At 51.3% G+C, this 25,248-nt stretch overlaps 1 protein-coding gene across 4 annotated transcripts in view; it reads left to right on the top strand.

Annotated features, from left to right (window-relative positions):
- The window catches only part of CLEC16A (C-type lectin domain containing 16A), a 208,705-nt gene that overhangs the window by 85,547 nt on the left and 97,910 nt on the right, over positions 1–25,248 (top strand). For all 4 annotated transcript variants that reach the window (XM_068565832.1, XM_068565833.1, XM_068565834.1 and 1 more), the window contains exons 14-18: positions 3,604–3,713; positions 4,495–4,539; positions 7,170–7,220; positions 10,306–10,434; positions 18,744–18,864. In XM_068565832.1, coding sequence (XP_068421933.1) covers positions 3,604–3,713; positions 4,495–4,539; positions 7,170–7,220; positions 10,306–10,434; positions 18,744–18,864 — 456 coding nt within the window. The remainder of the gene's footprint in view (positions 1–3,603; positions 3,714–4,494; positions 4,540–7,169; positions 7,221–10,305; positions 10,435–18,743; positions 18,865–25,248) is intronic.

Raw genomic sequence — 25,248 nt, forward strand, 5'->3', positions numbered from 1 at the left:
TAGATCTGGCCCTGCTGGGAATCCAGACAGACCTCAGCCATTCCCCTGCCACATACCCCTGTGTCCTGGGCCACCCAGACCCCTCCCGTCCAGCTGTGTCTTCATCTCGGGGTCTCCTCCGCTTTCCTTCCCCCATGGTGTTTGTGCCAGACCCTCTCTTTCTTCTTCCATACTCAACCCTGCTTTGGTCAGTTTTGCCTGCGTCTGCAACCCTCCTCTTGGGGTGGCCCAAGGCCACATTTGAGCATGAACTAGGCTGAGAGTGTGAGTGAGGGGGAAGGTTGATAATACGAGACATGCCCGGTGTCTGGCACGTGTCAGCCTAGTTCTGAGGTCTTGGCCAGCACCGACCTGCAGCCACAGTAGGGGCTAGAAAGAGCAAGTGGAATGAACTAGCACAGTGGTTCTCAACTGGGGGCAGCTCTGTCCCCAGGGGACATCTGGCAATGTCCAGGGACATTTTTGGTTGTCACAACTTGGGGAGGGGTTGCTCCTGGCATCTAGTGGGTGGAGGCCAGGACGCTGCTAAACATCCTACAGTGCACAGGACGGGCCCCCACAGCAAAGGATTATCTGGCCCCAAATGTCAATGGTGCTGAGGCTGAGCAACCCTAGTTGCAAGGCAGGGAGAGAGGCCATCGGGGCGTGAGTGAGTGCGCAGGAAAGGGCCGGACGGAGATGCAGCCTGGTGGAGAGAGAGCCGCTGAGCTGAGTGACCAGGAGCCGTCCAGGGGGCGGGCCCCGGTCAGGCTCAGGAGAAGGGCAGCGGTCCAGGGTTGTGATTGCAGCTGAGGACCTCAGAATCAAGGGGGCTGGTGGCCAGAAGCACAGTGTGACTGCTGCGGAGTGAGTGCAGGGGCTTGGAGAACCGGGTCCAGGGCCTAAAGGGTATCGGTAAACTCAACGAGTGTTTATTGAGTGCCTCCTGTATGCCAGCCTCTGTATGCGAGGGATGAGGGTGTAGGAAGTAGGGGACAGACGTGGATCCTGTCCTCCAGGAGCCACGGCTGGGGGTCTGTGAAGTCCCGGCAGTCTGGGACTCCATGTGGAGATGGAATGTAGACCTCAGTGTGGGTTCAGGGCCAGAACTAACACTGTGGGGCTCACAGATGGTTTTTAAAGTCACAGGAGGAAAAAAAAAAAAAAAAAAAGTCACAAGAGAGGAGAGAGGCGTGTCTAGGACTGAGCTCTGGGCCACTACCGATCTCTGGAGGTGACATAGAGGGGGAGCCAGCTCCAGAGCCTGGGCCAGGCCCCGCGTGGGAGGGGGAGGGCCAGGAGGAGGGTGTCCTGGGTGGCAAGAAAGATGTGGGTGGCTCAGGACCGAGGGGCGCTCGGTGGAGTCAGTTTCCACGGGAGGTCTAGTTGGGGGAGGCGGAGCACGTTCCTGAGGATGGTGGCCCAGGACCGGTTGGCAGGAGCTGCGTGAGCTGGACGTGCCTCGGTGATGGGGAAGGTGGAGCATGGCCTGGGTGTTGGGGAGGAGCCTCCACGGTGGGGAGGATCAGCAGGCCCCCTGAGGACGGTGTATTTCTGAAGAGAAGAGGTTGGGGCAGCTCAGAGGGACGATCTGGAAGCTTCGATGAGGCCTCAGGAGTTTGCTGCTCCCTCCGTTGCCCTGGAGAGATGGGCCAGCAGGAGGAATACTCAGCAACTTGGCAGGAACTTGGAAAAGAAGAAGGGTCTTGGTGGAAAATCACCGTCCGCTTGCCTGGAGGCAGCAGGAGGGGCGTTTCTGACCTGGCCCACAGCGCGGCTCCGCGGAGGGGCAGGCGGGAGTGAGACTGTGCTCCGGAGAACTCCTGAGCTTGGAGGAGGGCGGGTGGGCGCTGCCGGGCCTGGGCCGCGGTGCAGAAGTGGTGGTGGGGCTGGGCCCGGGAGGACGGCCGAGCTGAGACTAACCAGCCTCTGCCCGGGTGGCCCCTGGGGTTGTGTCGTGCTTAGGAAGGCCTGGTTTTGCTCGTATGTAACCAGTTCATTTTTGGGCAAGCACATTCCCTCTTCTCACCTGTTTGCCGCCCTACACACACACACACACACACACACACACACACACACACACACACACACACACACACACACACACACACACACACACACACACACACACACACACACACACACACACACACACACACACACACACACACACACACACACACACACACACACACACACACACACACACACACACACACACACACCCATTACAGGCCAGCCAGGGAGGTGTGCAGCGGTGTGTCTGCCTTGAGTTTTTCCCCAGCGGTCCATCCTGGTCCCTGTTGTTTCCAAGACCTCGGAGATGTGGCCTAGAAACTACCCCGTCTCCTGGCCCCTCCTTCCACGTGGAGGCCTCTCCCCAGAAATGAGATTAAAGACTGAGGGGGAGTTTGCTAAGAGCAGGATGCCCTTCAGTCAGGCGGTCACGGGTGCTTTCTAGGGACGATGCCAGATGTGGGTTTTGGCATTCAGGGCACCTGGAGTCCACCACAGCCCAGGGTGAGACTTGGGACAAGCCACTTCACTTCTCTAAACCTCAGCCTTTAGAGCACCCATTGCAGTGGGGTTTCAGAGAGACTCCTTGAGGGAGCGTCTCTAAAGCATCCAGACCATGCCTGGCTCACAGCAGGACAGCAGGCTGTGTTAGTCAGAACTTGGTTGCAGTTGACAGAAACCCAACTGAGACTCGCTGAGACAATACAAACAAACAAACAAGACTGTTGGCTTGTGTGACTTCACGTCTGTTGGGCGCTGGCTTGAGGCACAGCTGAGTCCGGGGCTCGAACAATGTTTTCAAGCCTGCCTTTGGGCTCTGTGGCCTTCTGCCTTGGCCAGATGCCTGCCTGCAGCTCCCGCCACCTGTCGGGCTCTGGACTTGCTGTAGGAGAGACGCTGGGCAGCCTGTTGGAAGGGAGGACTCAGGGGTTCAGTTTGTAGAGCACGCTGGTGAGGTGGCCACTGCGGACTGTAGTGCTCGGGCCATCAGGGCCCTACCGCTGTCCCTGTCCTCTCCGCAGCCCAGCACGAGGAGAGGGTCTCGAGCCTGGTGGTTCCAGCAAGTTGTGGAACTGAGCCTTACTGGCTGTGACTGGCTGTGACTGGCTCCCTTGCTCGCCCCCTACCCAGTCACTGTGACCAGGGGGCTGGATGGCCCTGACCAGCCTGGGGGATGTGCCCACCCCTGGGACAGGGGAAGCAGGACCAGCTCCACCCAAATCACATGACCGAGAGCAGGGCTGGTGGCTCTCCAAGGGAAACTGGGGGTGCTCGTCCCTGAAGAAAGGGAAGGAATGCTGGACAAGCAAAGTGACCGCAGATGGCCACTTTCTAGGCCTTCAGTAATAAGTAGTTATCCATTTTTCCTGCCTCCCCTCCCTCCATAAGGGGACTTTGGGTAGCATTTGGTACAGGCGGTTTTGATGAAAACATTCAATTGTAATTGATAGGGAAGGAGGTTGGCACATGGGGGTTCCCTCTGTACCCCCACTGGATGTCGGGGGACCTGCCAGCTGACCTGCTGACCTCCAAGTCGGGAAGGCAAGAGACTGCCTGTGAGGGCGTGCAGCCCGGGGTGCGCGCGGCTGACCCTGGTGTGCTCTGCAGATGGCAAGATCCGGTTGGCAACGCTGGAGCTGAGCTGCCTGCTCCTAAAGCAGCAAGTCGTGACCAGCACAGGCTGTATCATAAAGGACGTACACCTGGCCTGCCTGGAGGTGAGGCCCCCTTCCTCCTGCGCCCGTGCCCTGGGGGAGGGTAGGAGGAGGTCTTGGGAAGCTGCTGCATCTGGTCCGCAGCCCGGTCCGCAGCACCACTGGGAGGAAGCTGGGCCCCAGACCCCTGCCGCCCCCTCTACCCACTTGCTCCCATGGACCTGCCCTTCCACTGAGATGGGCCCGAGAAGCCCACTTAATAGTGAGTTTTAGTAGTTCTCTTGTATTTGGCTCTGTATTTGTCTCCAGGATTTTTTCTTTTTATATTATGGAAGTTTTATACGTGTACAGATACACATTTATTTATTTATGGTTTATCGTGCTACTATGTTCATTCATTGTTTTAAATAGCTCTCATTGTTTTCCCTCTTATTTTCCATGTTTATTTTAGAAAGTTTAGAAACTACAGAGAGGTAAAAGGTAATGATAGTTGACACTTCGGTGTGTGTCTTTCCAGATACCACATACACTCAACACACACGTTTACAAGTGAAGTTTTCTTTTTATAAAAACAGAGTCATCAAGGCCATATTGTAGAACCCGTTTCTCTCATGTAACTGTGTATCAACAACTTTCCATGTCACCACATTGAATCGTCTGTCCTTTGCCCGTTTTTATTTTGAGCGCCTTCTCCCCCACCCCCTTATGAAGAACCACTTTATAGATTAAGATTATTAGCCCAGCATATGTCTTATATAGACTCAGACTTTAGAATTTGTGATTTACCCAACTCACTCGCCTCGGTGAGACCTGCCCCCCTCACACCCTCCCTCTCTTTTAACAGGGAGCCCGAGAAGAAAGTGTCCACCTGGTGCGGCATTTCTATAAGGTAAACTGCCAGAACTCAGGGGTACAGCAGTGTGTGTGTGTGTGTGTCGTATAAACCAGACTGTAGTGTCTTCAGTTATTTCTTACACCCTATGGGTCCTGAGTAAAAATGTTCAATTTCATCCTCTCCGGAGCAGTGGTCTCTGCACTTATCTGTCCATGCTCTTGTATCAGTACAACTCTTGAGGACTCACCCCTAGTATGGGACTGTTTATTTATCAATTATATATGAATTTGTTTACTGATGAATTTACATGTAAATGATGAATTATATACAGATACTCATATGACTAAATAATACATATGAACTTATGTGTTCATGAATTACATATGCTTATACATATAAAATTACTGAATTACATATGAGTTTATAAATTATATGCATGTGTAATATTTATATACATGTACAGGCAGACCTCAGAGATACTGTGGGTTTGGTTCCAGATCACCACAGTAGAGCAAATTTCACAATAAAGAGAGTCACGCAAACGTTTTGGTTTCCCAGCGCTAATCAAAGTTGTGCTTACACTGTACTGTGGTCTGCTAAGTGTGTGATAGCACGGTGTATAAAAAAAAGTACATACCTTAATTAAAAATGCTTTATTGCTAAAACATGCTAACTACCATCTGACAACACAGGGTTGCCATGGACTTTCAATTTGTAAAAAAAAATTCAGTATTTGTGAAGCAGTAAAACAAAGTGCAATAAAATGAAGTGTGCCTGTGTGCACACACAGGCTCTAAACATTTATCATGAATTTAGCGAGAGCTGGTAAAGGACCACCGTAACTTTCAGTATTTGGAAAACTTGTAGATCTGTCTTCAGTTTCCAGATGATTCGTTTTAAGATACTGCATTGTGATGGTTTTGTTTACCTCTTTTCTTAAGGCATAATATAGCCTTAGGCAAGGCTCATCATTTGTCAGCAACAGTGGATTAATCCATATGCCAAGCGGGCTTAGTAGTTTCTGACTTTTTGGCCTCCACATCACATCTCTCCAGATCCAGTGAGTGGTGGTTTGCCCTTGTACTCTGGCTGATGAAGAGATCCTCCCTGGAGGAGGAAAGGCGTCGGCCCCGCCCTTTTCTCATTCACTTGCACTGTTATTCATTGTTTGTACTCTCCTTAAACTGCTGTGAACTAGATACATATATGCACGGGAATCTTTTTCTTTGTCAGAAGCTTTTTAAGCCACTGCCCATTATTGTCAGTGTTCGTTGAGATAAAACCAGGTCATGTAATCTGGAAGTGTACCTCGCCGGGATCAGATGATGCCACGCAGCTGCAACACGGTGGACGTGCCCAGACAAGGGTGGCACCACTGTGGGCCCCACGCACCGGGGCAGAAATCCCAGTCTCCCCTTAGACCGGCCCAAACCACACTTGGCCTTGCAGTGAGGATAGGAGTCCTCGGCAGAGTCATCTTTGAAGCTCTTTCCAGGATAACTGCTCTTAGTTTATTCCCCTGCCCCCCCCACCCCCACCCTGGCCCCCAGAAAGCTTCTGGATTGCAAAAACAGGAAGACATGTAGGTAGGCATCTTCCCAGAGGATTGTTCTTTCTCACTGACAAAAGGGAGAACTGCAGTTGAATTGCAGCTCCCTTCTCCCAACCCAGATTTTTCTCTCTTGTATCCTAAAAGGTTTGCACCCTAAGTACAGTATCTCACAAGCTTATGGATATTCTCAAGGGTTGCTATTTCTGTGCTTATTGCATGGTTCTCACACCACACAAGAACTTTCAAGTTTACCTGTGGTTCTGATCACTGGAAAAACATATAGAGGACCTATTGCTTTTCCCACCCCCAAGTGTGTGTGTGGCCGGGGGGTGGGGGGGAGGGCGCTTAGGAGGCAGGCCAGCTCTAACAGCCCTGACTCGCTCAGCCAAGTCTCCCCTGCCCTCCCCCGCTGCGGGCCTATCCAGGGTGGTCATAATGACCGTGTGCATCAACTCATTTTGTCTTCCTGTTGCACAGACGTGGGCTCTCATCCCAGTCTTGCAGTGAAACAAAGAGAGGCTCCAAGAGGTACGGCTGAGATTGGCCCCTGGTCTGTGTGTCTCAGAGCCAACTCCTCCCCGCCACCCTGTTCTGGGAGGGACCTCCGGGGCAGAGTCATCAGGGCTGCAGGAACTCCACAACCCCAAAGGCGCGCCTCAAAAACAAATGGAACAAGCCGTATAATTTTAGAGTTAAGCATATTTAATCATACTCTTCCTTTCAGAGGTGTGGAGCCTCGTAGCTTTAACATGACAACTTAACGGAGATTCTTATTTTCTCCAACCATTCTCAGCAAGCAGATGATGTTAAATACTTGAAACATTAACCCTTTTTATATTTTAATTATATATGAAGTTATTTTTGTTGTTTTTAATTAACTGCCTTGACACTAGAAATCTAACTACACATGCTTGAAAAAAAGGAGAAAAGCCTTGAGGTGCAATTTGATATTTGGGCTTTCATTTGGGTGTGTGTGTTCTTATTCACGTGTGTATTTCACTTCCTGGTAATTTACGAGAACTGGCTAATAAGAAACAGATGGCCCCAAAAGCCTCGAACTGGAGTTTATAATACTTTGTTGTTTATGGGAAAAAAATGTGCATAATCTTCTCTTTCCTTCCTTTCTTTTTAGGGAGAAGAAATCTTTTTGGACATGTTTGAAGATGAGTACAGGAGCATGACGGTGAGTGAGGGGCCAGATGTGCTTGTGGGTATGCAAAGCTTGTCCTGCCGAACCAGGGGAGAATTCGTCTCATTCGGAGCTTTCCGTGCGAATGGCAGAGACTGGTGGGGAAGTGCATTGAAAACAGTGCCTTTTGATCCCCACCAGTGAAATTTCAGATGACATTCACTCCCCCTAAGTTAGGCTGAGTCATAAGTTGGTTCAGAAAGATTCACTTTGATGTGAATAGTATTTGATTGAGGACTTAGTCCGTGTCAGGTGTGTACAGCATGTCATACATGTGAAATCTCTTAATCCCCACGTCAGCCTGATGCGAGTCACTGCTATCATTATCCTGCTTTTGCCGATAAGGAAATAAGAGAGAGCTTGAGGGAGGTGCCCACATGTGCCCAGCCATCGAGGAGCAGAGCCGTCACCTCCCAGTGTCCTGCCTTGCTCTGCATATTGTGCTGCCTCCTTCTTCTCTGTGCCGCCAGAATGTTCCCGCACCTGGCTTTTCCTTGAACCTGCAGTGCCAGCCCGGGGTCTTCCCTGTCTTGCAGAAGATTGCAGGTTGCTCTGTTTTGTTCATTTGCCTCTGCGTCCCCATAAGCACCTGCCCCTTAGTTGACACTCAGTAACTAGATGATAAATCGCCCTTTTCATGGACAAAAGAGTGAAGTGATTCGGGAACTTTACAATAAACCCAAGGGTTTAAAATGTCAGAAAGAAAAAGACAGCGTGTGCTGTGTAGCTCCCTGGGTCCCTGGCTCGTCTCTGGGCTTCTGGATGGCTGGGCCCTCACCACATCCTCGCTCACAGCACGTCTGAGGCCTCGCGGAGCCTTTTCAAGGGGAAAGTGTAAATTGGTATAATTCACCTCCAGAAATGCCCCAGCAGTGACCAGGCCTCCCCTCGGTGCTATGTGAGCTGCCCGTGTGCCCCTCACACCTTTGATGGCCACACCCCGTTATCCCCTCGACCCCCCCCCCCCCCAAAAGAGTGTCTCAGTCTTCTACTCTTTGGACCATGAATTGGAGTGGAGTGGAGTCAGTGGTCAGCTGCCGTCTTATGTTATGCCCGTGACGTCCCCTTCCACAATGTAATTCTCCAGAAGTTTGGCTTCTTGTTTGGAAACGTAAGGCTCGTGTGTCACTTGACAACACAGAAAAGCTTGGGCTCCTAAACCCCTGCACAGTTTCTGCTTTTGCTACTTACTAACTGGAACCCTGGGCGGGTTGCTTACTTCTGAGCCTGGATTTTTCCATCTGTAAAATGGGGCCCAGACCACACAGCTTTCCAGGCTGGTTGTGAAATACCTAAGGGCTGCTTCCTATAGAGGTTCAGCACACAGATATTCGGTTCCCCTCCCTCCTGCCCTAGGGAGCTTCCTGGGTTTTGTTTGTTTGTCTCAGTGACACATTTATTGCATGTTTTGCACAAAGCCTGGCACTCTAGGGAAGTAACAGCTGACATATACCCAGCCCCCGTATCTGAGTCGTTAGCTCAGACTTAAGGAAACCAGCACTAAGCTCAGCGAAGTTGGGACAGGCTCTCGGGTGCTGCCAAAGCCAGGCCTTCACTTCTGACCCTTCACTGTTTTTCCTGTCACCTCTTGCTTCATGCAGAGGCATAATGGGCAGGAGTCCTAGAGGGGGCTTGTTGGGAGGTGGTTGAGAGCGGAGGGGTGGAGGGAAGAAAGTTACGAGGGAGCCGAAGGCAGGCCAGGAAGGCCCTGCAGGAAGGCTGGTACCCCAGGCGCCCCGGGTGGGCGACAGGGCTCTGCCACCCCCACTCTGGCGTAAAGGAACAGCGACGGTGGACCTCAGGCCTTTGGAGGAAGGCTTCACGGGTCCAAAAGAAGGTAGGCAGCGCGTGCGAAGGGGCTCCCTGTTCACCAGGTCTCTGGACGGCCGGACCCTCTCCACAGCTCTGCCTTGTTTAGTCAGCTTTATGTTACAGGAGGGAAAAGAAAGTGTGATATGATTGAAGCCCACTTTCTAAAAAATGGAGGCACGAAAAAGCTTATGATGCTTAAAGGAGTAAAATTAATTCTATAGAATATTTACCTTTGTGAAATGTCATTCCTTTATGATGCCAGGTAAATGAAGTGTCAGTGTCCAACAACACGTGCACATTAAGGGGTCAGTACTGATGCAACAAAGTTCCAGGAGGGGAGGTGATGTTAGCATGTGTCTTGGTAATCGGAGAAGACTTCCTGGAGGCGGTGTGGAAGGAGGCAGACAGCTCTGCCCTGGCTGGCCCAGTGGCTGTGGGCACGCGCCCTCCCTCCGAGCTCAGCGATCCCCTCTGTAGTATGGGACAGCCCCGGCACCCGCACAGTAGGAGGTGAGCCCTGCAGGGGCCTGGCGAGTAGTAGGTGCTTAATAAGTGACTTGGTTCTGTTACCCCAGGTTAGAAGCCGGGGAGGCGAGGAAGGAAGGGGGAATGCGGGTTGTGTTGTGGAAATCATAGTGGGTCTGGAGCCGGGCAGGCCTGGGTCCGTGTCATGGTTCTGCCACCAGCCGGCTGAGTGTGCCCACATCCATTCCTCGGCTTCCCTGAGCCTCCGTTTTCTCTGTAAGTTCGGCAGCCTCCCTGTTGGGGTTGTTGGGAGGCTTGGACGGGGCCTACGTGCAAAGCCGCTAGTTCTCTGCCTGCCCCGCAGTCAGGTCCCCGTAAACGGGAGCCACGTCGCTACATCTGCTGTCATCGTATTGGAAGTGCCAGCGAAGGAGGCGGGCAGCAGTCAGGCTTCCGCACACAGGGCAGACCACCCTAAAGGGACCACCGTAAAGGGCTGGCCTCCTTACTGAGGCCCCTCTCCCTGTTCGGGAGGGGAACAAGAGGGTGAGAAAGAAGAGCTTTTCACAGCAGGGAGGCAGCTTCTCCAGAGTGTGTGAGCTGTCACTGCAGATGAGGGGACATCTGCAACTTCGAAAACAACAAGGCACATCTCTCACATCTGGCTGCCTCGAGGCTTCACTCGGTCTGAATCGAGGTTGATGTGCTCTTTAATATGCGCAGATGGAGGTGAGAGGCCAGTGTCACCTGCCCCCGCCCCTTCCTCCCTTCAGTGAGCTTCCCTCCGATGTCTGTCTTCTAGATGAAGCCCATGAATGTGGAATATCTCATGATGGACGCCTCCATCCTGCTGCCGCCAACGGGCACGCCGCTGACGGGCATTGACTTTGTGAAGCGGCTGCCGTGTGGTGACGTGGAGAAGACCCGGCGGGTGAGTGGGCGCTGGACGCAGCCTCTCCTGGGCTGCTGCCCGCCAGGAGCACCTCCAGGGCGGGGGGCAGAGGGTTTCCGACCACATCCAGACCTGCCTTCCAACACGCCTTCAGAAGAGCCAGAGCTCCTCCCTCGCACCGCGCCACCAGGCCTAACTTCCCCAGGCGTGCTGCGCTTTGTTAAAGCAGAGATTGAAATTCCATCGTATCTGGCCCCGGATGCCGGATGTCGGATGTCGGTGGCAGGCAGGCTGCCTTCGCTGGCGCGGAGCCGGTCCCAACCCCAGAGCTCTGAGAGAGGAAGCGGGGCCGGGCTTCTGCGAAGGAGCGTGGGGGGGTGAGCAGTCGACATAGTGCAGGTGAGGCTGCTGTGACATCAGCCCCGAGAGGCCGGGTCCCCCAGAGATGGCGTGGTGTTAAGGTATCTGAGGGATCTTGGGGGCGAGGCACACGCAAATGCAATTGTGATTCTCGCTGGCCTGCAGGAGAGGTGTGTGAAGAGATTAGTTCTCAGAACCCAGCTGCAGTGTGCGCTTCCGTTATCAGCACTTTTTTTCTGAAGCAATCTCCCAGGGCTGTTCAGGGTATTTTATCTCCCTGGTAAGATCAGTTTCTTTCTTAGAAAGCACCATAACCTTTTCCTAGAAAATCGTTCCCTGGAGATGTGGCGGTTAGTGGATAAATTAGAGGAATTCATTGCACTCGGCTCCCGTTATCAGGCCGCATCTTCCTCTGAGTTAATCCAAGTGTAACCAGAGTGGCAGAAGTGTTTTAACCTTTAGATTTTGAGGGGCGGGATTGACTTGCTGGATCCGCCTAAAGCAAGAGGATTCCATGGCCTTCCTGCTGGCGATTTTGCCTCAGATGCCTGGCCGGGTGGGGGTGGGGCACAGAGGAAGTTGGACCCGAGTCTGCAGTCAATCCACATTCCCTGCTGTCTGACCAAACCCACAGCCCTCACCGCAGGACCCACCCTCTCTCCGGGCCAGTGACGCCTTCCTTCCTTGTGCTTCCAGCCAGGGCTATGGGCCCCGTGGCCGGGCACACGATTGTTTGCGGGTGGCAGTGTTTGCACTGGGCATCCTTGGCACCGGCTTTTACGGGGGGGATTGGTTCTGACAAATGCATGTCATGTCTGCACTCCTTCATGGAGTGGACATGCTCACCCTTAACCTTCGGTTGGCCTAGGAGATGCTCCCGAGCAGGGTAATGGCAACACACCCAGTCAAGCTATTGTGTCCCCAGGCCAGAGAGGACCCGTCCCCAGGTCCTCCTTGGACCCTGAGCCGGAAGGTCCAGAAGGTTGTGAACGTTGAGAGCTGCTGCTCTGGGTTGCATCCTGCCTGCTTTTCGGTCCACAGTGCGTCAGGTTTCCTTAACAGTCATATGAGCTCATAGCCTGTGTGATAAAACAGATCATTCATATCAGTTCTTTATATGAATTTCCTCACGTAATTCTACAGCCACCCTAGAAGGTTGGCGCTAGTATTATCCCCATCTTGCAGAGGGATAAACTGAGGCACGAAGAGGTCAAGTGATTTGCTCAAGGTCCCCCAGCTAATAAGTAGCAGAGCCAGAATTCAACCCAGGCAGTGTGGCCATTCTGACCCCCTGCCTGCCACTGCCGCCTTCATTGTGTTTATTAGCCCCACTCCTCAAGGTGGGAAGAGGCAGCGCCAGTCCACGGGCCAAGGCCGTTTCTAAAGGAACGTGGGGTCAGGTCCCTCATCCTACCCGGGGAAGGAGGTGGAGCAGCACAGAGGGCTGGTCCTTGAGCCGAGACTGTGGGGAAGGGCTGGGCAGCTGGGGGAGGCAAAGGCCCAGAAAGACGTGGCACATTCACACAGGCTATGAGCTCATATGACGTGGCACTGCTGACGAAGAGGGGACCGTGGCTGGAGCCCACCGTGAGGGAGGCTACGTGGGAAGTGATGGGGCTGGGAGGAGCCGAAGGAGGCAGTTCCCAGAGGCCTTGGAGCCCAGCGAGGACCTTGGCCTTGTTGGCTGGTTCCTGGCATCATGTCCTGCTGGCTTGGGGCAAACGATCTTGATCCACAGGAGAAATTCAGGGGTGAGGCGTATGGCAGAGGGAAGGTTGCTTGGGCTTTGGGGTTCCTGCTCCCTTCTGAGCCACTGTCTCCTCACCCAGAAAGCAGCAGTGCCTGCCCTGCCAGGGTCCTCAGGAGGACTCAGCAATAAGGCAGAAACACAAAGGCCAGTAGGTGCCTGAGGTTGGGGTTCTTCCTCCCTTGCCCTCACATCTCTCTTAGTTCAAGTTCCCAGGACTGTGCTGCCCGCCTCCCTTGCCCCAGATGGGCTGCACGGCCCAAACTGCTAACTGAAGCACAGGCAGAGCCCCTGGGACGTCTGGGCTTCCCTGGGGTCGCTTGTTTGGCCTTCATCTGTCCGGTGAGTTTATAAAAGCAACTCTCAAGTCCCAGCATCCGTGGGTTTAGAGCCAGGGAGAAGGTGGCAGGATGAGATAAAAGGGGGCTGGCCACCTCAAAGCAGAGCCATCCACCTGAGAGAAGCTTCCCTTTGTGACTTCCAGGATCCATTTCTGAAGGGGAATTTTGACCCCTCGCCCCAGTCCAGTTCCTGATGCAAGGCAGCTGTCTGGAATCCTCCAGAAGCTTAGCTCCTCGGCCCATTTCAAGCATCAGAACACAGCAGTGCGCTTTGAATTTGAGCTAAAGGAAGTGTATGGTTTAGCAAGCAATTGAGGGCTTATGTGGTTTGTTTCATGTTCTTTGCTTGTATCCAGAGAACATTCCATCTCGTCCTGTTGGATTCAAAGGTTTTCCTTCCCTTTTTTTCTTTTTTTCCCTTCTGCCGAGTATAGACTTTTCTAACTTCTGGGAGGCTGACCCTTTTCAGAAATCCCACCCTTTATTTTCCTTAAGGACTTGTCAAAGTAGTTCAAACCACCCTTACTGGTAAATCATTCCTTCGTACGTTTGTCAAAGAGCCGCTGGACTCCTGAGGGTGCAGCAGTGAGCAGGGCATGCGGCCCCACCTCGGGGCCTCTCATCGCGTGGAGAGAGGCAAAGTTTATGAACAAGTGTGATACCAGGCTGCAGTGAGGGCTCTGAAGCAAAGAGGGGGCACTGCTTTGGACAGAGTGATCAGGGGAAGCTGCTCGGCCAAGGTGACATCTGAGCAGAGACCTAGAGAGTGAGAAGGAGCCAGCCAGGCAAAGATGTAAAGGAGGCACTTTCCAGACAAAGGGAGCAGTAAGTGTAAAGGCTGCGAGATGCAAAAGAGTAAGGCGTGTCCAAGGAGCGGGGTGACTGGAGCGGGGTGACTGGAGCTGAGCGAGGGAAGGGGTTAGGAGAGGAGGGTCAGAGCCTTGCAGACCACGGGGAGACATCTGGCAATAAAGTCATGTTTTCCCTCTTGCCTTTTGCAAGTTACACCATTTATCCTATCATTTGACATGTTTATCAAGCATTTTCTAGGCACTGTGCTAGATGCAAGAATAGACAGAAAACAAATAATACAAAATAAGACCAAAATAGCAAGAGTGCCACTGAGCCATCCCATCTAAGAAGGGAAATTCATGTTGAAATGAGGTCACAGGAACTACTGGCATCTGATGAGGACATGCATGCATAACCTTGGACTTGAGCTGGACCCACCCCACATGGAAGGGCAGTTGAGAGAAGCAGTTAAGAAAGAACACAGGCTCACAGACCAATCAAGGTTCAGTCAATCCCAACTTCAGCTGTGTGACCTTGAGCAAGTTACTTAACCTCCCTGAGCCTCAGGTTCCTCATGTGTCCTGCCTCTCAGGTCTTGCCCAGAGTAAATGGGAGAGAGCAGCTGTGAGGTGCCTGAAGAGTGGTAGAGCATTCTAGCATCTTGAGTGGGAAAGAAACAGTCTTTAATGATCTAAACCTACCGAAGCTTAATGCTAGAGAAAATAGAGTTAGGGAGAGGACTTTCTGGTGAATACCCAAAACTGAATTTAAGCCACTAGCCATCTTTTTTTTTTTTTTTTTTAACATCTTTATTGGAGTATAATTGCTTTGCAATGGTGTGTTAGTTTTTGCTGTATAACAAAGTGAATCAGCTATACATATACATATATCCTCATATCTCCTCCCTCTTGCGTCTGCCTCCCACCTTCCCTATCCCACCCCTCTAGATAGTCACAAAGCACCGAGCTGATCTCCCTGTGCTATGCAGCTGCTTCCCACTAGCTATCTATTTTACATTTGGTAGCCATCTTTATGGAGTAACCATGGAAGCCATTATGAAATAAAGATATTTGCATGAAGTTTTATTTGTCCCTCCGTTCGTTCCGTGTCCCTGTTCCCTCGTAAAACCACAAACAGTTTTTGTGTTTATCGCTATTGACATTGAGGAAATAGGCTATTTTGCTTTTACTCTTTGGATGTATATCATGCATTAAAGAAAATACAATAACATCTCACGAAGTTTCGAAAGTAGGGGGAAAGAATTTCCTGTGATTTCATCACCCTAAACAAACAATACATTTTGTGTGTCTCCTCCCATTTTTGTTTGCAAACACATCTTTTCATGGTTGCGTGGGGCATGGACCCATGGACTTGCATTCATCCTTGCTGCTTTTCTCTCTCCATTGTAGAGCAAGAAGTTTTTTATACTGTGATACAGTTTTAATAAGCCTAATTTCTTACTGCTGCGTAAAAAGTTTATCTGGTGACTTTTGCCATAATTTACTCAGGCATTTTCCTGCTGGTGGACATTTTGGTTGCTCCCAGTATTACATTATTTTCAACTAAGCTGTAATGAGCAGCTTCACAAATACAGTGTTTCCTTTCTTTTGGCTTATTTCTTTAGGATAAGTTCCCAGAAGTGGAATTTCTGGTTCAAAGGGTATGAACATTTTTTTGTGTGACTCTCTACATATTGCCAAATTGCTTTCCCAAGGGGCTATGCCCACTTTAAACTGCTTCAGCACTCTTTTAAGAATGACTGACTTCCACGGCCTCAGTGGGCTCCTAACCTGAGTGACTGTCGCCTGAACTCATCAGCTTGCACACGCGGCAAGGGCAGCGGAAGAGAGGGCTCGGACCAAGCGTTGCTCCAGGGCTCAAGGTGTCCCCTCCACTATCTCCCACCCTGTGATTGTGGTGGTGGGCACTCCATTTCCAGAGCTCCAGCCCAGGCTCGGGGGATCCACGTGACTCACCTGACCCCAGGATGAACCAAGTTCTGTCTGACTTGGAAGCCCTCCCCCACCCCACTCATGGGGCTCTCCTTGCCAGGGCTTACTCCCAGCTGCGTGGAAGCAAACCGGAAAAGTCTCTTCTTTATATTTGAGCTTGGTCAGCCATCACGCCTTTCCAAATCTAATCTCTTCTTCCAGAATCAGTCTTCGTATCGTTCTATGAAAACACCTCAAAGAATAAGGATGCCTTTTTCCTCTTCAGTAATACTTTTAAACTTGCACATTTATTTAGCAAAGTCAAGAAAAACACTCAATAAAAGCCTGGGCCCTAATCCTTCAGTCTTTTGAAGGCAAAGGCATGTGGTTGGAAGAACACAGACTTTGGAGTCTGGTTATTAGTTGAATCACCTTGGGCAGGCTGCCTAACGTCTCTAGGCTTTGGTTTCCTGTCTATAAAATGGGAACCATGCAGGGTTGTTAAAAGGCTCGAACGAGGTGACACAGTACAACCCTCACCTGTACCTGGCAGGCCATGGGTAAACAGAGGGAGCGGTTATTGTTTTAGAGGGCAGTGGGATGATCTGATGACCCTTATCCTGGTATCTCACCTTTCTTTTGTGGATTCTCCGAGTTGTGGGGCTGGTCACCATGCCTGCCAAACCCCATAGACGCCCATGGGAGCCCAAGTGGAGTACTTGGCCCTGTGGGAACCTGCCCTCACATTCATGGGTGTGGGCTTCTCACATGCTCTTCCTTCTCTTAGGAGTTGGGGCAGGACGCAGGAAAAGTATTATTGGGGGTATTTATTTTGTTCTATATTTTTAATTATTTTATTATTGTTATTATTTTGTATTCCCGGAAATATCTTCCATTTTGTTACTTGAAGAGCAAAAGCAGATGTTTTATCAAAAAGGTCTACCTTAGGAGCCCAATTCCAGGCTCCTTTAATGTTGGAAGGTTTCTGGTTTTCAGAGTGATCGGGCTGTAGGAAGCCACACACGTTTCTCCTTTCTCATCCCCCAGCTTTGGTCCTGCTTGATTTCTTTGCCTTCAGAACTCCGAGAGGAATGGGTGTTTGACACAGAAAAACCCTTCTTCTGTTTTATTTCCTTTTTCTGTTTTATTTCCCCTCATCTCCGAGGTCAGGACTCCTTACTTGAGAGCTCAAACAGCCAAATAGTTTAAGTGACCACCCACATCTTGGGCTTTCTGCACTTGGGCTGGGTTTGAATTCTCTTGTGTATATGCCTAAGTGACACAAGTATCAAACATTCCTGGTTTCAGCCCCCACCTCACCTCTCTCAAGTGTGAACTTGATCGCCCTGCCCCTCTCAGCTCCATTCCTTCCTGCTTAAAATCTTTACATTGCAATAAGGTGCCTATGGTGCTTGGCACGCAATTGGTGCTTAATAAAGAAAACCTGTGTTGCTGGGTTTATGGTGAAACTACAACTCTTTTTCTTCTGATTATTACAGATGTCTTTTGAAGACTGCACTTTAAAACGTTAAAAACAATCCGATCAATGCCACCACCACCACCATCATTATCATATAAAAGCTTATCTTTTCTCTAGTGCTTCTGGTTGACAGAGGAATACCTGACCTCAGAATAGGTCCAGGAGATAGGACTGTTCTTCCAGTTTTCTGCATTAGGAAATTAAGTAATTGGCCCAAGGTCTCCTGCCAGTTCTGGGCCAAGGCAGGATTAGGGTTTAGAGGTGCCCACGGGCACCCTGGTTGTCTGGGTCATCGGGAGCCAGTGCAAGCCTGGCTTTTTGCAGGCAGTCATCTGTCCCCCCCGCCTCTTGCTTTGGGAGGCACCTTGTCGTATAAAGGGCAGCCTCCCGTCTCAGTGACCCAGGCCTGCAGCCTCAGAACTTGGAAACAAGAGGACCCAAAAGCGGCCGCGTGGCTCACCAGTGGCGACAGTGGTTTGTCCCCGTGGCCTCCCCGTGCCCAGATGTTGAGTGGCGGGAGTAAGGGGCGGCTGCCCCTTTACGGACCCCGTGCTGGCTGCTGCCCCGCCAGGGTCATCTCAGAATCTCCCAGCAGCCCCGTGCGGTAGAGACTCCGCCCCCATTTCACGCAGGAGGGAATGGAAGCTCGTGGGGGTCAGGGGCCTTGCCCAGCGTGGTGGAGCTGAGAGTCCAACGCAGACCTGTATGTCTGACTCAGGAGCCGTTTCCCTCGGGCAGGCCCACCAGCTATGAGTCAGGGCAAGTGGCCCAGAGGCCACCTCCCCTGTGGCTGCCCCTCCCCTTCCTGGCCTCTTGTTGGTGGGCAAGTCAGCCCCAATCTAGGACTCAAGGGGAGGGTACCTCCAGAGCAGGCTAACGCCAGGGTGAAGGCTGCTTTCTGCACAATCTTGTCTGGTTTCCAAGGCCTGGGATTCTGCTTTGTTTCTGCTCTCTGGAAATGCCTGCTCACACTGGAGTCCGCCAGGACTCCTCCTCGATGGGCCAGGAATCCCTGTGCTGATGGGGGCCACCTCTGTGCCCAGAAAGCTGGCTGGGGAAGTCTGAGGGGCTCTCGGGGCACTGACGTCACTGCACACTTGCCAGGTGCCAGGTCCTCTGCCCTGTCAGTGGCACAGCCCCTGTTGTAAGGCCCAGGGGCCGAGGCTCCCGGGTTAAGGGCTGCCTGGTCTGGCCGGCGCTGAACCCCACCAGCATCTCACCTTCTGTCTCCCTCACCCCCACATTCAGTAGGTGGGTCCTTGAAACACTCATGGTTTGGATTTCCAAATTCCGTGCTGGTTTAGTTCGAAGAGGCCTGGTTCTTGCCCTCCGTAGATGTGAGCCGGGGGCAGGTCACTTGGCCTCCTTGGGTCTCAGTGCCTCATCTGCGAAGCGGGGCTGCCTGCTGAGCAGGGGTGCCGTGAAGGTCACATGACACTAGAGGAAAGGTCCTGGCGAGTGACAGGTGCTCAGTGAGGTGAAGTGGCCCAAACCTGAACCTGTGGGTAATTGAAAACAGGGTGCATCCTGGATTGTTTTTTATCTTGGCTCTGAAAGCACCAGAACCATGACTGAGAGAGGGGGGCTTTATTTTGTTTGTTGTAAATCAAGAGTCACTGTGTGATTTCTCCGTTTGGAGCATCTCACCAAAATGACTTCAGTTTCCATCTTCTCTGCTCTCCAACCTGTTGGTCCAGGCCATCCGGGTGTTCTTCATGCTCCGTTCCCTGTCACTGCAACTGCGAGGGCAGCCCGAGACCCAGCTGCCACTGACGCGGGAGGAAGACCTGATCAAAACGGATGACGTCCTTGATCTGAGTGAGTTGGTCACCCCAAGTCATGGCGGGGGGAACACCACCAGGCTGGCTCACGCGTCGCTCGGAGGGTCATGTGCGACCTGCATGTTGTACTGGGATTGATTAGTGACCGCGAGCTAACAGAGTGCGCTTGTCACACGAAACTCTCGAAGAAAGGGCCCTAGATTCTGGGCACCTTGAAGTCAGTCTGTGGGCCCTGCTTTCTGGAGACCAGTGGGCGCTGTGCGGGGGTTTTGCTGAAAGATCTGTGCATGGTGATTGGGGTCTCAAGCGGCGGTGGGCACAGCTCCAGGATCCCTACCCTCCGTATAGTCATAGCAGCACCAGTCTGATTGGTTTTGTGTATTAAAGGTTGTCTGTATGATTTTAATGAGGATTCTAAAGGGTTCTGCTGCTAAAACGAAGAAAACTTTCAAAAATGCAAATCACCAGCATTTAGGTAAAGATGATGGCTTTGGAAGCCAGAGAACCATGTGCTTAGCCTGCAACCCTGGGCTTCTTATTTAACCACGCAGTGCCTCAGTGCTCTACTCTGCGGTGTGAGGCTGAGATTTAAAGGAGACAGTGGGTATAAAGCCTGGTCATGTTCCCGTAACCCTTCTCATATTCATATAACTCTCTTTTTCCTCTGTTTGCTGTGGGGCACGTGCACACTGATGGGCAAGATAGTTTTTTGTTTCTTAAAGACATTATGATATTTTAGGACTCTTTGGTTATAAGAGACAGAAAACCCAACTTAGACTAGCCTAAGGAAAAAGAAAGGGGAATTCGCTGATAACCACTGTAAAACCAGAAGTAGTCTGCCTTCAGGCATGGCTAGATCTAGGTACTCAAGCAATGTCATCAGGAAGCTGCCACCCTCCATCTCTCAGCTCTGCTTTCCTTTGTTCTGGCTTCATCCTCCAGAGGGCTCTCACCAAGTAGTGACAAGATGACCAAGATCTGCTGAACTGGCTAAGCAGCGCTGACAGAAACAGAGCTTCTCTTTCCCTATAACTTTTATAGAAGTTGGCTAGGCCAAGGTCACATGCTCAGCTGTGGTGCTGGGAGGTGGGACCTGTTCCTTTTGAACCCCATCACCTGGGGGTGAGGAAGGAGGGGGCCCTCAAAGGAAAATCACAAAGAAGAGATGGGAGCTGGAGAGGCAGGAGCAGCAGATGGCCGCTCTGTAGTGTACGGTGACGAGAGGGCCCTTGTTTTAAATCAGCACTAATGAAATATAGTTTACATCCAATAAAATTCACCAAGTTTTAGTGTACAATTGAATGAGTTTTAGCAAAACTCATTCAACTGTGTGACCAGCAATTATGATATAGACCATTGAGGGCTGGCTTTTGAGCCAGGTACCCTTGCCCTGCTCTGTATTCCCTCGAGCAAATGATTGAAACCACCACAACTTCTGTTTCCTCACCTGTAAAATGAGGATGATCTTCCTTACATTACGGGGCTGTTTTGAGACTTGAGTGAACTGTAATATGAAATAGAATATGACCGAGCATAGTGCCTCGCATATGCTCAGGAAACCGGAGTATTACCCAATAATCAAATGTGGTGGTGCCTGTGAAGAGCAGGGCACGCTGCCTGACACATGGAAGGTTCTCGGTAAATGATTATTATGGGTTTTACCTGATGTCCAACTCCTTATTCTTGCCTCCTCTTGGTTTTTGCTCTTTTTTCCTTCTCTCTCGGAAGAACAAGGAAGCTGCGTCCCCTCTGTGCTCTATGCCCATCTTCTTTGGCCCTTTTCCCCCTTGAGAAACGGTCACAGGGGTTTCTGTAAAGGTTTAAATTGATGGAATTGGCTGGAGAGACCCATAAACCCATCTTTCTCTGATTGGATTCAAGGAAAGAGAGAGAAACAGTGTGCTTTAAAGGGGGCCACTCCATCAAGGCAGCAAGAATGTTTGCATCCGTGAAATGGAATTAAATTTTATGCTGGGAATTCATATTCCCTCCCTCCTCCCGCTAGGAATGGCCTGCTGAAACAAAGGTTAAAAGTATTTCACTTATCAATTTTAATTGATTAGATTGCTAGTTGAGATCACTTAACTGAGCCTTTTTGGGTAGTTGGCCATTAAGAAAGCAATGGCTGTCTGTCTTTACCCAGCCTGATTGCAAATTATGTCTTTGCTAAAGAGGGTGCCATCCAGAAAATACTATGAATTATGGATTTTATGAGCATGTGGTACTAGAGTAAGATACGCATGTGTTGACTTTTCTTTTTGGTGTTTATTCTTAAATGCTGGAGCTTCTCACCTTCCATTGGGGAAAAATTAACGTGCTTTGCACTTCACAAAATGCCTTCCTGTGTATACTAAAGGTAGGAAACCTCCTAATGTAGGTGAAGGCATTCGTAGTTGCTGAATGTTGGAGGCTGGGCTTGCTTCTTATGAGGTCGTGTTTTGTCTCCCTGAAGCTTGAGGAAGCTGACTCAGGGAGAAGTGTTTGGGGGTTGGTCAACTTTTATCTAAGGTGATAGGGTCTGCTTAAAGGAATACCAGCTCCGCAGCAGGAAGAGACTTTAAGTGTATTTACTAAACTTGTCACACTTTGATAAGAAACCACAGCATAAGAGCACTCAGAAGCCATCCCACATGTCCAGCAGCCGGCTGGGGGGGCCAGGTGTGGCGGGTGAGCTCTGTCAAGGTGGCTTCCAAAGAAGAGCATCAAAGAGGCCGTCACCCCTTCAGAAAAAAAGTGAACTGTGCTGAAGGCCTGTTTTGTTTTCACTGGAAAGAAGTGTGGTGTGGGGAGGAGGTCAGGACTGGCAGCCATAAAGGAAGGAGGGGAAGGGGAGGGAGGGAGGGAGGGAAGGGGGAGGGGAAGGGAAGGGGGAGGGGGAGGGAAGACTAGAGTAGACTTGACTAGGTAGAATCGATTAGATTTTAGAGGGAACGTAGAGTCTCTGTACACGCAGGCTTCAGCTTCAGTCGTTTTTGCCCTTGTGCTAAGCCTCATTTCCTTGGCTCCACCGTTTCTCTTTTAACCACCCCTGCTCCCCGCCGCCCCCAGTGTGTTAAAGCAAAGGGAAGACATCATGTTACTGCGTCTAAAAATACTTCTCTCTAACAGTTAAGGACTTCGGGTTTCTCTCCTTGGTTGAATTGGTTGCCACCGCTGCAGATGGTGAGCTTCCCCAGCCCCACCGCTGCTCTGGGTGGAGCCCGCAGACGGGCCGCGCTCTCCTGTGTTCCGCCCACCTAGCCCCATTGACGTTTGACTTTGCAGCCCCTGCTGTAGTTGGAAGCAAGCAGCTTTGTGACCTTGCTCAGGGTCTTAATGCTCGTTGAGGCTCAGTGGCCTTGCCTTTAAAATGGTTCTAAAAGACCTTGCGAGGAGGGCTGTTGAAGATCAAAAGAGATCACGTTCATGAAGCACGCGGCGCCCAGCTTGGCGCGTAGCAGGTGCTTGGTGAATGAGAGCTGGCGTCCCCTCAGCAGCTGCTGAATGAACGAGATAGAACTCACACTGTGGGGTGCTGAGGGGTTGGCATTTTCTGCTTTGACAACATTTTGAGGAGCGCATCCTGAAATATTTAAATCAGTTCATCACTTGTAAGATGGCGCCGTTTTGGGGGGTAAGAAAGATGGCTCTGGCTGCGTGGGCCCAGATGAAGGGCGCTGTACCGCATCCAGGCATCCAGGCGGGCGGGCACTCCTGCACAGTCACCGCCGGGCCTACCGACCGACAGCCCAGTAGTGCTCTGAGGACAAGCAGAGGAGAAGCCAGGTTCCTGCCTGTCTGCCTGCGTCCAGATAACATGGGCAGTGACAGTAGGGGAAATTCCCCCATTATCCAAACACCCAAAAGAGATGCCAGGCAACCAGGCATCCTCAGGAAGCATCCATGTGGGCACTTGACATTTACATAGTTGTAACCATACCATGTGCGGCACGCAGCTAATCTTGTATTCTGGTTTTTTAAATCCATTCAGCGAAACCCATCCATTAATTCAGCTACTTACTGAGCACCTGCTGTAGGCCAGGCACAGTGCTGGGATCTAGGATGTCATCGTGAACTGAAGTCAGACTTGGTCTCTGCTCTGTGCTGCTTGCAGTTGGGGGCAGGGGAAGGGACCATAAACAGGTGAGGAAGTAAATACCAAAGGCACAGTCACAGGTTGACTGAGGTGGCTCTGTGGAGGTGATGAACAGGGTCCAGGGCTAGAGAATAACTAGGAGAAAAGGCCTCATAGGCAGGTGAGGGAAGCCTCTCTGGAGAGGCACAGGCAAGGAGGGACCAGAAGATTGCATGAGAAAATGCAGAGATGAGGCCTGGGAGTTTGAGGTGTCAGAGCGGGAGGCGAAGGCGAGAGTGAGCTTGGTACGGCCTCCCAGAATCCTGGAGGAGGCCCGTGCGGCTGGCAGGAAAGGAGCAGGGGAGAGAGGGGCTGCGACGAGCAGGATCTCAGCTCCAGTGCAGTGGGAAGCCATCAGAGGGTGTCCACGGGCACAGCCATCCTGAATGTGCACTTCTAGAACCGGAAGTGCTGGGTCAGACGGTGCCGGCAGAGGCCTGTGAGCCATGTCGAGGGTCTGGAGAGGCCACATAACCTCGTGGTTATGAGTGTGGGCTCAGGAGCTACGCTGTGCCGGGAGAAATCCCAGCTCGGCCCCTTGCCGCCTGCCAGCGTATGACCTTCAACGAATAACTTAATCTCTTGGCGCTTCAGTTTCGTCGTGTGTAAGTCGGAGCTGTTGGGAGGAGTCAGTGAGGCAGGGTATGTGGCGCGCCTGGCACAGTCGTAGGGAGGCCAGTTAGGAGGTTGTGACAGGGCCAGTGGCAGTGGGGAATGAGGCGTGGGGACGCAGCCTTCCCCCCTGCCACGTGGGAGCAGGCCGCTCCATCCTGGGGGCAAACACCTGGGGCTCTTGCTTGTCTCCCCTCCTTCTCTCAAACTCAACTTCCTGTCGGTCAGCACACCTAGGCCGCGCTTCCCTCCAAATATATCCGGGATCTGACCGTCTCTCCCAGCTCGACCCCTCAGCGCCTGGCTTGCCATCATCTCTCACCTGCACTGTTGCGGCAGCCTCTTAACCGGTCACTGGCTTCTGCCTGGTCCCCTACAGTTTATTCTCCACACTGTGTGCAGTGTCATCCTGTTAACACGTTAAGTCAGATCATGCCCTTCCTTTGCTCCAAGTGGCCTCCGTCCCACTCTGACGCAGAGGAGAGATGTTTACAGGGGCCTATGAGGCTGGGCATCACCCGATACCACCTGGCTCTCTCTGCATCCTTGCTGTTCTTCAGACACACCAGGCATCTTCCCACCACGGGCCTCTGCTCTGGCTGTGTCCGCCCCCCCCCCACCCCCCCGCCCCGCCTGCAGACCGCTCGTGCCCCAGAACAAGCACAGCTATGGGCACGTACAAGGCCCACGACGCCCACATGTGGCAATCGTACTCCAAATTCTCCATCTGCGTTTGAATTCTGGACCAAGCCTCCCTCTCTTTATTATCCTCTTGTTAATGAATGCGAATGTGAATGTTATATATTCCCTCTTTCCCCAGTTTCCAGCACTCTGTGTGCTTTGTCCTAACGCCCTTGCAGGCGAGAGCTTTTAGACAAAGTGGACATCTCTGGCTGTACTCATCTGAATGTCTAAAGAGTCGTTTCCAGCAGGAGTATTGTGAAGCTCCCTAAGCAAGTTATGTGGTTTGATTGTAAGTCCGTGAAAATGTGAGCTCGTTGATTTGCTTCTCTTGCGAGGCCAGGGCTAGTTTTGTGGTCCTGTCAGTTCTGGAAAATCCTCTGTGTTGCCTTATTTTGCCGATGGCCCGGTCACTGTCATGTGCCTCATCTTGGCAAAAATAAGAAAAGAGCATAAGTAATGAAGACTCTGAAAGACAAACCCAGAATGCGGGACATTTAGACAACTTTTCATAAATGGGAGTGTCAGGGGAGAGCAAACAGAATGGAGAGGGCCAGGGTACTGTTCTAGATTACTGAAATGGAAGAGACATGACAACTGTCGCCTGAGATTGGATCTTGGATTGAGGAATAAAAACAAAGTAGCTTTAGAGGGCTTTTTTTGTGAAATTGGAAAAATTTGCACATAGATTGCGATTGGATAATGTAATCGAGATCAGCATTACCTTTCTTGGGGGTGTTGATGGCACTGTGGTTCGGTGGGAGAATGTCCTCGTTCTTAGGAAACACAGGCTGAAGAGTTCAGGGGTAAAGTGCCATGCTGCTTACAACTTTGGAATGATTCACAAGATAAAAATGCGTGAGTGTGTGGGTATAGTGAGGGAGGAAGCAAATGCCGCTAAATATTAACCATTGATGAATCTAGGTTGAGAGCATATGTGTGTTTATTGTACCGTTCTTTAAACTTTTTTGAAAGTTTGAAATTTTTCAAAATAAAAGCTTAATGAAGTGGAAA

The sequence above is a fragment of the Eschrichtius robustus genome, chromosome 16 (assembly GCF_028021215.1).
Source record: "Eschrichtius robustus isolate mEscRob2 chromosome 16, mEscRob2.pri, whole genome shotgun sequence".
Taxonomy (NCBI): Eukaryota; Metazoa; Chordata; class Mammalia; order Artiodactyla; family Eschrichtiidae; genus Eschrichtius; species Eschrichtius robustus.